We start from the raw sequence: 13,207 nt of genomic DNA, 5'->3' as shown, positions 1-13,207 counted from the left end.
TATAAATATACATATATTTATATATATATATTTATCTCCATTATCATTTCATCAGCCGATGGACATTTGGGCTCTCTCCATAGTTAGGCTATTGTTGATAATAGCATGTCTTAAGTTTTATCAACTTTTTTTTTGAAATACAACTTTTAATATTTGTTCCATTCTATTGCTTTGGTTTTTCTCAATGTATGTATGCCCCCTATATGTATGTTAGATCTTTACTATCTTCTGTATCATTTTCTTTCAAATCCTTTTTGTGTTCATTTCTTTTTGATTTTTAAAATTTTTCTTTTTTTATTCTTTTCCCATAGTTAGGTGTAACTTATTCAAGATTAGAATTACTTGTTCTTTCAAGCCAATTTAGAATTGTGACTATTAAGAGCAGACACTAAAAAACCATACTCAGGATAAGCCATGCTCGATCAGTGAGTACCTTTTGATTCCTATGAATTCCTATGGTTCAGTTTATCAGTAAGGTCAAAACTAAAATTAGCTCCAACCCTTTTGACCAGTTTCCCACAAATCTGGTAAGGCTGACAAAAGGGAGAATACTTACAACTATTGATGTCAGATCTTCACTTTCAAATCGTCCAATAGCCAGTTCCAGAGACTTATACATGGCTGCTGAGACACGCTGAGTAATCAGGCGATTAAGGTCTATGGATCTGCCCAGGAGCTGGAAGATGGAGAAAGCAAAAAGAATGAACAATAAAATACAAACAAGGAACAACAACAACAAAACATATATATTTTCCCAGAATCCAATTTCAAAAGAGAAGACAAATAAATAATATACAAAATGTAAATATTTTAAATCAAATGATATACATAGGTGTCATGATCAAATACCCTACTTTCCTAGAGCTGAAATTTCTCTAGGTCAAAACCATAAAGAGCTTTTGTAGCATCCTTTGCATTGAATTTACACTTATGTCATGAACAGAAACCCCAAATTTCACCAAACAGCCAGGAGAATCTGGGTCTGTTAGTGAGGAAACCCTCAAAATGGTATGCATGACCACCTGCCACCAGAGACCTTGTGCATGCCTGACCTACACAGTGTTACAGGAATGAGGAAGAGAAAGTTATTCCCTATCTCAGAGTCCTAATAATGTAAGTGTGCCTCAATATCATCTCAGTAACATAAAAATATGAACAAGATCCTGGTGGGAAATGTCCAAAATGTGACTGGTCATTATCTGTAAAATTAAGTGGAATTTTCCCTATATTTTCCCATATTTTTCTAATTTATGATATGTATTATTTGTAAGGAAATAAAAAATAAGCACTGTATTTTTATTCTTTGTGCTGGCCAAGAAAAAGCTCCTCTCTACCACTCAGCTGACAAATGTTTCTCACCTTCATTCTTAAAAAAGCCCTGACTTTTGGGTATGTGGAGAGGACTCAACCCTCTGGGGCCATGCCTTCCCCTGCAGCCAGAGCAGGGTAGGGCAGGGTGCAGAACGTTGCAAGTATTCTTTTATGTCTTTAATATCTCAACACTTGGAGCACCTGGGTGGCTCGGTTGGTGAAGTGTCTGACTTAAGCTCAGATCGTGATCTCGGGTTCCTGGGATCGAGCCCTGAGTCAGGCTCCCTGTTCAGTGGGGAATCTGCTTCCTCCTCTCCCTCTGTCCCCCACTTGTACTTTCTCCCTCTCATATATAAAAAAAAAAATTCTCAACATAAGGAAGTTGTGCGACATCTATTCAAACTCAATAAGCTCTAAGAAAACCTCACCATTCCAATGCCAGCTCCATGTCTCAGCATGCCCCAGAGAGGTCTGACTTACCTGCACATGCCGCTGCTTAAGTAGTGTCTCATAGCGGTTAGACGGTGGGAGATGGATCGTTGCCCCCTGATTCTTGCATTCTGATCGTAAACGTTTATCAAGAAGCAAACTAGTATGGAGGAAGAGAAGACATTTCTCATAGGCTGTGAATTTTAATGGAAATGTCAGATCCAATTACCCAAGATTTCATGTCCAAATCATGTGGTCCATAAACCACAAACTCACCTTCCTGCCATAACCTTATAATATGCAAATATCTGGTCTGCTAGCTTATAAACAAATTGGTCAAAGCATAGATTCACCTGAAGAAAAAGAAAGGACATGTTAGAATTTTATTTCCTAACGATCAAATAAGACAATTAAAAAAAATCTTTTGATTCAGCAAGTTCCATTTCTAGGTATTTTAACCAAAAAAACTGAAAACACTAACTCAAAAAGATATCTGCACCTTCATATTTATTGTAGCATTGTCTGCAACAGCCAAGACATGGAAACGACCTCAGTGTCCACTGATGGAGGAAAAGATGAACACATACAGAAATTGTGGTGTATGTGTGTGTGTGTGTATATATATATACATATATATATATATTATGGAGTTTATTCAGCCATAAAAAGGAAATCCTGCCATTTGCAACTACATGGATGGACCCTGAGGGCATTACGCTACCAAATAAGTCAGACAGAGAAAGACAAATACTGTACAATTTCATTTAGTATGTGGAATCTTAAAAAAAAAAAAAGAATGCATAAAGAACAGACTAGTGGTTTCCAGAGGCAGAGGGTAGGGATAGATAGAATGGGTGAAAGTGATCAAAAGGTACAAACTTCCAGTTATAAAATAAATAAGTTCTGGGAATATAAAATTAAAAGAAAATCTTTTGTTAAGGCAACTAACAAAGGCTCTTATTAGAAAAGAGAAATAAGAAATGACCTCATTGTCCAAAAACAGATTAAATGCATTATGGTATGTCCAGAAGTGAGCACTACACAGCCACTGAAAATTATATCAGAACCTCTCTTACCAATGGAGAAAAATGCTCCCTATCTCTTAATGACAAAGGAATATGAAAAAGTCTCTTCATCGTGTGTTCCCAGTAGTTATTGCATTTGGGTTCTGCTCCTGCCACCAGGCTGTGTATCCCAGGAGCTGCGTGTGGCCTCCCCTGGAACATGGCCAGCTGCTCTAGGCACTGAGGTCAGGGAGGAGACATAGGATGGATTATACCCTGTGACTCCATTCCCAAAACTGTATCTTCCCTTGCAAATGGCGTTGGCTTCCCCACCCAAAACTGATAAAGACATCATGTGCTCAAAAGGGAGTCACCCCAGGACCTGCAGGTTTCTGCCATATGCCTACCTTACATGGCCCAGGAGTCTATGAATCTCCCTGAAGAAGCATGTTCTAGTGGTTTTGTGAGGAGGCAGAGAAGGAAATCTAGATGCACAATGCAATTTGTTGAGGTTAAATGCTCTTAAATCTTAAGCTAGAAAATAAGATTTATCTCCTTAGCTGCATGTACACAGATTTAATTCTACTTGCTGGAATTTGTCCTCAAAAAAGTAATCAAATGTGGGGCCCCTAGGTGGCTCAGTTGGTTAAGCATATGCCTTTGGCTTAGCTCATGATCTCAGAGTCCAGGGACAGAGCCCTGAGTGGGGAAATCTGTGCTCAGTGGGGAGCCTGCTTCTCCCTCTCCTCACCCTCTGCTCGTGCTCTCTCCTGCTACCTCTCTCTCTCAAATAAATAAATAAAATCTTAAAAAAAAGAAATCAAACACAGCTCAAATATTAGCTGCAAGGAAGTTCATCAAAGCATTACTTACAATATGCAAAAATAAAAAGCTAAAATGAAAGAAATAAATAGGAGTTGATTTAAACTAAGTTCGTAACAGAAGACAGGTGAGGAAACAGGTGTTTATGACATGCAGAGACCCCAATGGTCACATGTACAGATACAGAGAAGAAAGTACAAATAGAAGGGTTCGTTCCAAAATATTTCAAAAGTTCATTCTATTGTTTAAACCTCCTTGTATTATAGAGAAAATCTGCTTCCTCTTATACTCAGAGAATATGGAAATTAAAATTTATTAAAGGTGCTAGGCCCTCACCTCTGCCTCAATTTCGTCGTAGAGAAACTGCTTGTTGAACCTGGTGAGGGCATAGTGGGCGCTGTCATTGTACAGGTCCAGGGAGTAGAGGACGTACCTGCAGAGGGGGCAGTGGTCAGCCTACCCTTCCACATGGGCCTTCTTGACTCTCACTTCCCACACTCAGTGAAACTTAATATTCATTGTTGACCTCTCACATGAGGAAAAACAATCTTTTCAAACACCAAATGGGGTTCCTGCCAAAGTCCCTAATGGACCAAGCCCTATGGTCCCACAGATGGGATACATTTACTTGGCCATGCCCAGGGCCCCTAGAGGGTCTATCAGGGAATCTTCTCACTTATTTATGTTTCAAAGTTTTTCACCACAGAATGTAGTGTTTTTTATAACCACAAAAAGAAGTTATTTTCTTATTTCTAAGAATGAACTTTCTGATAAGAAGAACATATAGAGGTCCTGAATCCCACAGCTGACTACAACCATGTCCAGCATAACCAACAGCCCTTTTCTCCTGGCCCCATAACTGGACAAAAGGCCATAACTGGTCTCCAGTAGTAAGGTCCCTCTGAGAGTACAAGGTCCCTCCCAGCTCACAGCAGGAAGGCTGTGTGAGCAGTGAGGTCAAGCTCAACTCCAAAAACACAACACAGATGCATGCCAAAGCCTCTGTGTTAGTCCTCCAGGCTCCTCACACTTTCCCCAATGCTGCAGAGCAGATGTTACGGCTACTCCAGAGAAAGTGGAAGGTCATCCTTCTGACTGCCACTCAAGAACTGACGTGCACAGGCTGTGTGTGCCAAAGAGCCTGCTGGGTCAGTTTCCAATCTGTTCACAAAACATCTCCTTTTCTATTAACTTACCTCATATGGTAAGTTATGGACCTCATATTTTTATGTGGACCTCATATTTTTAAAGTCTATCACACCCTGTCCTGGCCTTGAGCACTGACCTGAAAAGAAAGCTTCCTCTCCCAAATTCATCTGGCTCAGAGGCTATGCCACAAGAGATGCCAAACCACATCTCCTCTTGCTGACCCCTACCTGAGTCCCCAGGGCCTCACTAGCACCTGACACGTGGGGCTTAAGGACTTCTGCTGCCTGAGTTCCTGATTTTAGTCTAAAGCCAAGAAATCTGTTACTCGTATTAATCCCTCAAGTCTTATCCCAAATATAACAACTTCAGATGAAATGCTGCAAACAACCCAGCTCCCTCCTCCATCTCCCAAATACCATCAAGGACCCTGGTCACCACGAAGAGCTAAGACGAGCCTGCAGGGCACTCACTCCATCATTGATGCCTCCTTGGTCTCCAGGATGTGGTCTGTGAGGATCCACGGCATGGACATCTCGATAGGGAACTGGATCCTCCTGCCCATTGTCAGTTCCAGGAAGAACTCTCGGAACCACAGCTGTGAAAGGTCACAGCACTGCTGGAGTGTTTCTGGGAGGATTCAAATGACATCACGTTAACTTTCTGCAGGCAGAAAAGACTGAGCAGGATGATCGAGGACAGGGTGGGGCATGTGGGAGGTGCTGGCTCCTTTAATCTCAGCCGTGAGCCATGCGGGAGTGGACGTGAACAGGGAGGGGTCACGTGGCACCTCACACTAAAGATAAGACAACCATGATGTGGCTGCAAGCAAAGCCACCCTAGACCGTGCACATTCTCACTTATGAAAAGAGCAAAGTCAGCATCTGGTCCCTGCTGGCCTGGGACGGACACCACCACCCATAAATGGGACCCTGTCAATCCTGTGAGCCTCTCTGAGGGACTGAAAGGGAAAAATATGTCTTTTTAAAAGGAGAAATAAAAACCATGTTATCTTTTTTTTACTTAGGATAAAGATACAGCATTACATGCTATTCAGGACAAGTCTATCTAATGCAAAACAGAAACAAATTTTAAAAAACTGTATCATTTGACAAATGAAAAGCAAAGGCCTTGCTATTTATTTACTCCAAACCTGTAGCACTTGCAGCCGAAATAGAGGCTTCCTGCCCTAAGCAAGCTGCTGCAGCACTCCACAAGAACCTAGGGTGTCCACCAGTGCCCTGGTCAAGGTCACTGCCACCTTCCACATGCCACTGTTCATGGGGGCTGTTTCTGATACTTATCACTATCTTGCTCTTGAGCCAGGTGACAGATTACATTTGTCTGTATTTCTGACCTCATATGGGTTACAAAGACTTTGCATTCAAGTCACAGAGCAGCCACAGGCCCAAGGCCCTCATCTTTTGAAGGGCCACACCACAGGGAGGGGCCCCGGCCGGATGTGCAGTTAAAGGTGAGGGAATATCACATAGGTCACAACACAGGTCACCATCTGGGTATGTGAGGGGACCAGAGCAGGGGATGGTCAGCAGAAGCATTCTAGATGGTGTTAGCAGTGTTAGAACATGCTTGGCCAAACGCTGGTCAGCAGTATCTCTTACCACTGAAATTTATCAAGTGAGTGTAGAAGAATGACTCTCGATGAAATTTTTCTATGTCCAATATGGTGGGCCCCTCAAGGCTACTTCTCAAGGTTTTCTTGGAACCACTTTTGTCTGCAATGAGGGACTCTAGCATGGTTCTCACCATGTAAAGCTGCATTATCCAAGGAAACATTTGTGGGGGAGAAAATATACATGGCACATTAGTTACACCAAACTTATGTAAACCACAAGAGGAAGACTACTGTGCTATGCCCTGACCAGAGCCAGGCTGGAGCAGTAAGCCTACCACTATGCCAGCTCCTCCAAGTGGTCTTAGGCACCCATCTAAGTAGCCAAGTTGGTGCTGCTTGAGAGAAGGAATTTGTAGCAGAGCAATTCATCTCCGTGCCATAAACATCAACAAGAAAAACAAATGATGTCTTACCACCAAAGGTTAAAAGAGGCGGATAGGTGTAGGACTGCCTCAGAAACGCGTTTACCACATGCAAGAGTCTTTCCATGCCCAAAGACTTGAGCTGCCTCAGCAGCTCGGCAGAGCTCAAGGACTCCGCCATGGTGCGCACCAGGTACAGCTAGACACGGACAGATGGGGGGAGAGTTGGGAGAGAGCCGTTAGTCACAGGACACACACATCATGGGGTGGGGAGGCACACATGGGAACAGAGGGTGGGTGGGTGCATGCACACTGGACAGACCCAGGACAAGTGTTGTCCTTAAGTGGGCCAAATGCCTTCCTCCTAGACATTTGAGAGGTTTCATACAGAGCCACCAACATGCTTTGCTGGCAGTTCTCCGAAAAACTGGCAGAAAAGATTATAAAAGCCCCCAACAGAAGAACAATGAGTTAGAAATACTAAGTCCCAAAACAGGAAGAGAAAAGCAGAAGGACATATTAAATCAGATATGAGGGTCAGAAGAAAGCTCCTTTTGGGCAACAGGGAACTCGGAGCATGCTGGGAGAGAGAACAGCAGTGGTGGCTTAAGACCAGGGACACAAAGAAGCTACATTGTTACATTCCTACAAGTTTTATCTTCAGAAACTATCATTTTAGGCCCAATATAAAAAGTATAACCGTACATTTAAACACCCATCAGGAAACACAGTGTAAAATGGACACAGAGACTTTCACCCACATTTTTCCAATGGGAGTTGATGCAGTTAAATTAAGTTCTGCATGCAAACGATCAAACCCGAGAATCACAAGGATGTCTTGGCTAATGCTCCAGATTCACTTGGGCAGGGAACAGAGGAGCAGAAAAGGCACAGGCAAGACTTGTGGCATTTTACTCTTAGCATTGCTTACCAAGCCTCAGTTCAGGGTTAGCCCACTCAGGGGAACAGGGGGAGCAGGGGAGCAGGGAGGATGAGAACCTGTGTGCTGGAAGGTCCCACGGCGCGCCGCGGCACTTTGATATCAAATCCACTCTTGGGATCCTTCTCACCCCGCAGGGCTGGGTCATTGAAGGGCTCATGCCCTGTCTCCCAGTCACACACGGTCTTTCTGATGGCCTGCAGGACACTAAACAGCCCCTTCAAGTCATGAGTGAGGCACCTCCAGACTTTTACAATCACAATACTGCCTCTGCTGGTACTTCGCTCTTAGGACAGTTGATTCTCACACGTGATTTCCTTTGAGGGCAGTGGAGGGGCATGGTAATGGAAATTTTGAATAGAACATTCTCTGGGGGACATTACTATAGCCCCAGGTCTGATTTAGCTGCAGTTTGCATCGATTAACCTGGAAGTGATGCTATATTTCCTGAATATTGAGTCATGCAAAGGGCAGCTGGGGACAGACCATATATATTTACAGACCATATATATTGAGTGGAAACTCAACCTCCACTGGCTGATTCCTTGACTTCTAACAGGAACATGTCACCAACCCAAGTGCGGGGACCGGGCCTTTGTCTCAGACACATTTGGAACATGTTTTCATCTCCAACAGGCTCCACCATACAGAGACCCCTCCATAGGTGTCACACTGGGCAGACATACCCATGTGCCCATCCTATCAGTTCATGGGAAAGTTCTGGCTAAAACCTGAGTTATTCTTAGATTATACTTCACATTTCCCATGTGGTGAGCCTCCCATGACGGCAAGCATAAGCAAAATGGAAAGATTTACAGTATCAATTTTATTAATGCTAAAACTCATACCAAGCCAGACTTCAAACATATCAATTAGAAAGCAAAAAAATGAAATCAATACACGAAAGCCCCGGTAAGCTTCATTTCACACAGATGTTTCTGAAAGACAACTTTAAAAGGCTAAAATTAAGAGAAAACTAGCTCAAGATCACTGCAGGATCTCTGAAAGAAGTGTGTTAGTTTCTGACCAACACACCTGGTCAGGCCAAAAGGGTCAGAAACAAAAATACTGAGTATGATACACTTTGAGAAACGTGATGCTGGGCTTCCTGTTCCCACAAGCCTGGCGATTAGAATCATCAGATTTTGAGACACTCTCCTGCCAGAGATAAACACACCCTTGTTCCCGCATCTCCATTGTTCAGACAGTCTGTGGTTGATTTATTACGCATTGCTCAGGTGAATAACTGGATCCATTGCATTACATTTATTTTTTTTAATTTTTTAATTTTTTAATTTTTAATTTTTATTTTTTTAATTTATGATAGTCATCACAGAGAGAGAGAGAGAGAGAGAGAGAGAGAGAGGCAGAGACACAGGCAGAGGGAGAAGCAGGCTCCATGCACCAGGAGCCCGACGTGGGACTCGATCCCGGGTCCCCAGGATCGTGCCCTGGGCCAAAGGCAGGCGCTAAACCGCTGCGCCACCCAGGGATCCCCTATTGCATTACATTTAGAGGAAATTCACCAGAAGTGAATGTCTGGAGGTTGAAGACAAATGTGCTGAGCATATTTATGAAAATATAACTATACCGTTTTTTAAACCTAAGCTGATTCTACAATTTTGGACTCTGAGCTCACAGGGAGGTATTATACTGAGGCTGACCTTTGGATGACGTTCTTCTTCTTCTTGATGGCCTGCCTGAGTGGTTCCCGGAGGGTAACCTGGGAAAAGTCCTGCAGTGCAGCATAGACGGTATGCCTGATGGCATGGTTGAACACACTCTCCATCCTGCCCATTAGCACCTGCAGGCCTTTGATCATGGCGATCACCTGCAAGGGGACACACGGCTTTCAGTGTGGTGGAGGGTGAGAGGAGATGTAGCCTTCTTGGGTGATGCCAAGTTGCACCTGGAAGCAGCCTCCCTCTAGTGCACAGCACCTCTCCCCGGCCTCCTATGTTTCTGCTCTGAAGCTGCTGCCCTGTAGCTCTTCCCAAGAGCAGTGAGCTTAGCTCTGTCAGTGGCTGTTCCTGTGCCTGGGTCCAACTCCATTAGACCATAAGAGCCTTCAAGGGCAGGGGCAGATCTGCTCAGCTTGGCATGGAGCTAACGGGCATTTGGTAACTCACTCAGAACACTCCCAAATGCATAAGGGCATACCCTGCCTATGAAGGATTTTAAAGGAAAAAGAATAAAAAAGATTCATGAAAGCAAATATGTTATTAGCTGGGAAAGAAAAAAAAAAGTTATAAGAGTTTGTAGCCCAAATCCCATCCATTAAACAGTAATAGTATGCTGAATTCATATGCATAAAAAAGCCTGGAAGAAAATACACTAAAATGCTTAAAGTTCATCTTTGTGACAGCATCACAGACACTACAATGTCCTCAATGCATGCTCCTATGTTCTATTTGTTTGCTTTAGGGATTTGTTTGATGGTTCTGTGTTGCCTTTTTTTTTTTTTTTTTAGATTTTTACTTATTTATTCATGAGAGACACACAGAGAGAGAGAGAACACAGGCAGAGGCAGAAAGCAGGCTCCATGCAGGGAGCCCGACATGGGACTTGATCCTGGGTCTCCAGGATCACACCTTGGACCTAAGGCAGTGCCAAACCACTGAGCCACCAGGGCTGCCCCTTGTGTTGCCTTTCTAATGAGGAAAAAAAAAAAAGGAAATTTGAAAACAAAAGCATGCCCCAATTCAAATTCAAATTGAACTGAATTCAAATTCAAATCAACATGAATGAAAATGAAAATACTATATATTCAAATTTACAGGATGTAGGAAAAGGTATGCTAAAAAGTAAATTTTGAGCTTCAGAGGCATACATTAGGAAACAAAAACTCTGACAATAATAATCTGATATTCATCATCACAAATCTGTAAAAAGAATAGGAAAATATACCTCCTCACAAACTAGAGGGAAATAAATACTGAAAAGTAAAAATTAACAAGACAGAAAACAAGCACCTCATAGAAGATGATCAACAAAGATAAAGCTGTTTAAAAAAAATAAGTAAATGAATAATAGAATTGACAATTTTCAAGCAAGACTAATCAAAAGAAACACAGACAAGGCCTGAACTATGAGCAATCAAGAATGAAAAGGGAGGCATTATCACACAGGTTACAGATATTAAGAGATTATGTGACTGTATCAGCGTAGAATAAACATACAGATCAATGGAATGGAAATATGAGCTCAGAAATAAATCCTCACATTTACAGTTAACTGATTTTCAACAGGGTGTGAAAACAAATCAATAGGTAAATATTATCTTTTCAACAAACAGTATCCATATGCAAAATAATGAAGTTGGTCTCCTGTGTAGGAAAGGGTTAACTCTGAGCCCTGAGATGATCAAACCCTGCATATTCTCAAGAAAGGCCTGTTTTCAGGACTGGCCCTTGGCCAACTCCTAGGAACTGAGTAGCTGAAGTCAATCATGCAGGTGTGCTGCGTGCCTACATTACTGACCACCAATAAAAAACCTGGACACTAAGATCTTGGGTAAGCTTCTCTAGTTGGCAACACTTTCTACATGTCCTCACTCATCTCTGACAGGGAAATTAGGCATATCCTGCATAGCTGCACTTGCAGGAGATACCCAGAGGTTTGACCTGGTTTCTTCCGGACTTCACCCACATGTCTTATTGCTAACAAATATGTGTCCTTTCATCGTAATAAATTATAATCTTGAATAGAACAGCTACTATGAGTCATTCCAGCAAATCAAGCCTGAGGGCAGTTTTGGAAACTTCTAACACAGCCTCTACCTCACACCATCTAAAGAATTAACTCAGAATGCATCACACATTTAAAGAGGCAAAACTATAAAATTCTTAGAAGAAAACGTAAATCTTCAGGACTTGTATTGGGAAATGGTTTCTCAGAACCAATATCGAAAACACAAGCAGAAAAAGAAAAGAAATAGGTAAACTGAACTTTATAAAAGTTAAAAAGACTTCATGCTTCAAAAGACCCCATTAAGAAAGTAAAAAGACAACTACAGAATGGAAGGATGCAAATTATATGTCTGATAAGGAACTCTTATCTAGAATATATAAAGAACTTAGTAAGAAGATAAACAATCCAATTAAAAATGGGCAAAAGATCTGAATAGATGTTTCTCCAAAGAAGATATATAAATTGCCAATAAGCAAATGAAAATATGCTCAGCATCATTAATTGTCAGGAAAATGGAAATCAAAATCATAATGAGATACATTTCACACACAGTGGGATGGCTAGAACCAAGACGACAGATAATAACAAGTGTTGGCAAGGATTCAGAGAAAGTGGAACCCACATACACTGTTGATAAAAATATAAAACAGTGCTGCCACTTCAGAAAACCCATGTAGTAGTTTCTCAAAATGTTAAACAGAGTAATCATATGACCCAGGAATTCTCCTAGGTGTATCATCAAAAGCAATGAAAACATGCATCCATACAAGACAGTACACAAAAGTGAATAGCATTATTCATAATAGTGGAAAATTAGAAACAAGCAAATTAAAAAATCAGCTAAAAAATAAATAGAATGTGATACATTCATATGATGGGATGGAATTCAGCAATGGAAAGAATGAAATACTGATACATGTGTGAACCCTGAAAACATTATGTTCAGTGAAAGAAGCCAATCACAATTTGCCACATACTGGATGATTTCATGTCTATGAGGTGTTCAGAATAAGCAAATCTACAGAGTCACAAAGCAGATTGGTGGTTCCCTAGAGCTGAAGGGAGGGAATAATTGGTGGTGATTGCTAATAGGTGTGAAGTTTCTTTTTGACATAAAAAAAATGCTCTACATTGTACTGTGATTGGATAATTCTGTGAATATATTTTTAAAAAGCACTGAATTTTTATACTTCAAACAAATGAATTGTATACTGTGTAGAAAAAAAGCTGTTACCAAAATAAGATGAGAACTTATTATGGAAAGCTTTATGACAAATATCAGAAAATTTTAAGATTCTTTGAAAATTCCCTGAAAATACAATGTATCATCCCTGAAAATACAACTTAATAAAACTGATAAAAAAGTAATAGAAAATGCTGGGATGCCTGGGTGGCTCGGTGGTTGGGCCTTCAGCTCAGGGCGTGATCCTGGGATCAGGATCGAGTTCCATATTGGGCTCCTTGCGGGAAGCCTGTTTCTCTGCCTCTTTCTCTGTGTATCTCACGAATAAATAATAATAATAATAAAAAGAACTAGAAAATGCACATGGTAAAGAAATTGAATGTTTCAAAAACCATCCCATAAAGGGAAAGCTTCACCAGTAAATGCTAACAAACATTAAAGGAAGAAGTAACATGAACCTTACTCAACCCACTCTAGACAATACAAAAAGAAGGGAGTCCTCTATGAGCTATTTTATGAAGCCAGCACTCAGGAAACTAGAATGGAAGGTCATAAAAAAGTAATGTTATTCACTACACAGGTGTGGGCTGTGTGCGGTGACTTCCTTCTCTAAAGTACACTATAAAAAGGGGGAAGCAGGAGTGAGGGGAAGGTGGAGGTTAACTTCCTAATAGAGAAACCTGA

General features: G+C 41.5%; 1 protein-coding gene across 3 annotated transcripts in view; it reads right to left on the bottom strand.

The window, feature by feature from the left end:
• CYFIP1 (cytoplasmic FMR1 interacting protein 1) overlaps window positions 1–13,207 on the bottom strand; it is a 147,489-nt gene that overhangs the window by 44,633 nt on the left and 89,649 nt on the right. For 2 of the 3 annotated variants that reach the window (XM_025437514.3, XM_049107986.1), the window contains exons 14-21: window positions 9,315–9,481; window positions 7,710–7,857; window positions 6,335–6,488; window positions 5,186–5,342; window positions 3,903–3,999; window positions 2,017–2,093; window positions 1,792–1,900; window positions 557–676 (exon numbers count right to left, since the gene is read on the bottom strand). In XM_025437514.3, coding sequence (XP_025293299.1) covers window positions 557–676; window positions 1,792–1,900; window positions 2,017–2,093; window positions 3,903–3,999; window positions 5,186–5,342; window positions 6,335–6,488; window positions 7,710–7,857; window positions 9,315–9,481 — 1,029 coding nt within the window. Of the gene's footprint in view, window positions 1–556; window positions 677–1,791; window positions 1,901–2,016; window positions 2,094–3,902; window positions 4,000–5,185; window positions 5,343–6,334; window positions 6,489–6,761; window positions 6,910–7,709; window positions 7,858–9,314; window positions 9,482–13,207 lie in introns of all 3 variants that reach the window. The other variant, XM_025437515.3, reaches the window with a different exon arrangement.

Source organism: Canis lupus, chromosome 3, assembly GCF_003254725.2.
Source record: "Canis lupus dingo isolate Sandy chromosome 3, ASM325472v2, whole genome shotgun sequence".
NCBI classification, from domain to species: Eukaryota; Metazoa; Chordata; class Mammalia; order Carnivora; family Canidae; genus Canis; species Canis lupus.
This window is presented reverse-complemented; position numbering and strand designations above follow the sequence as displayed.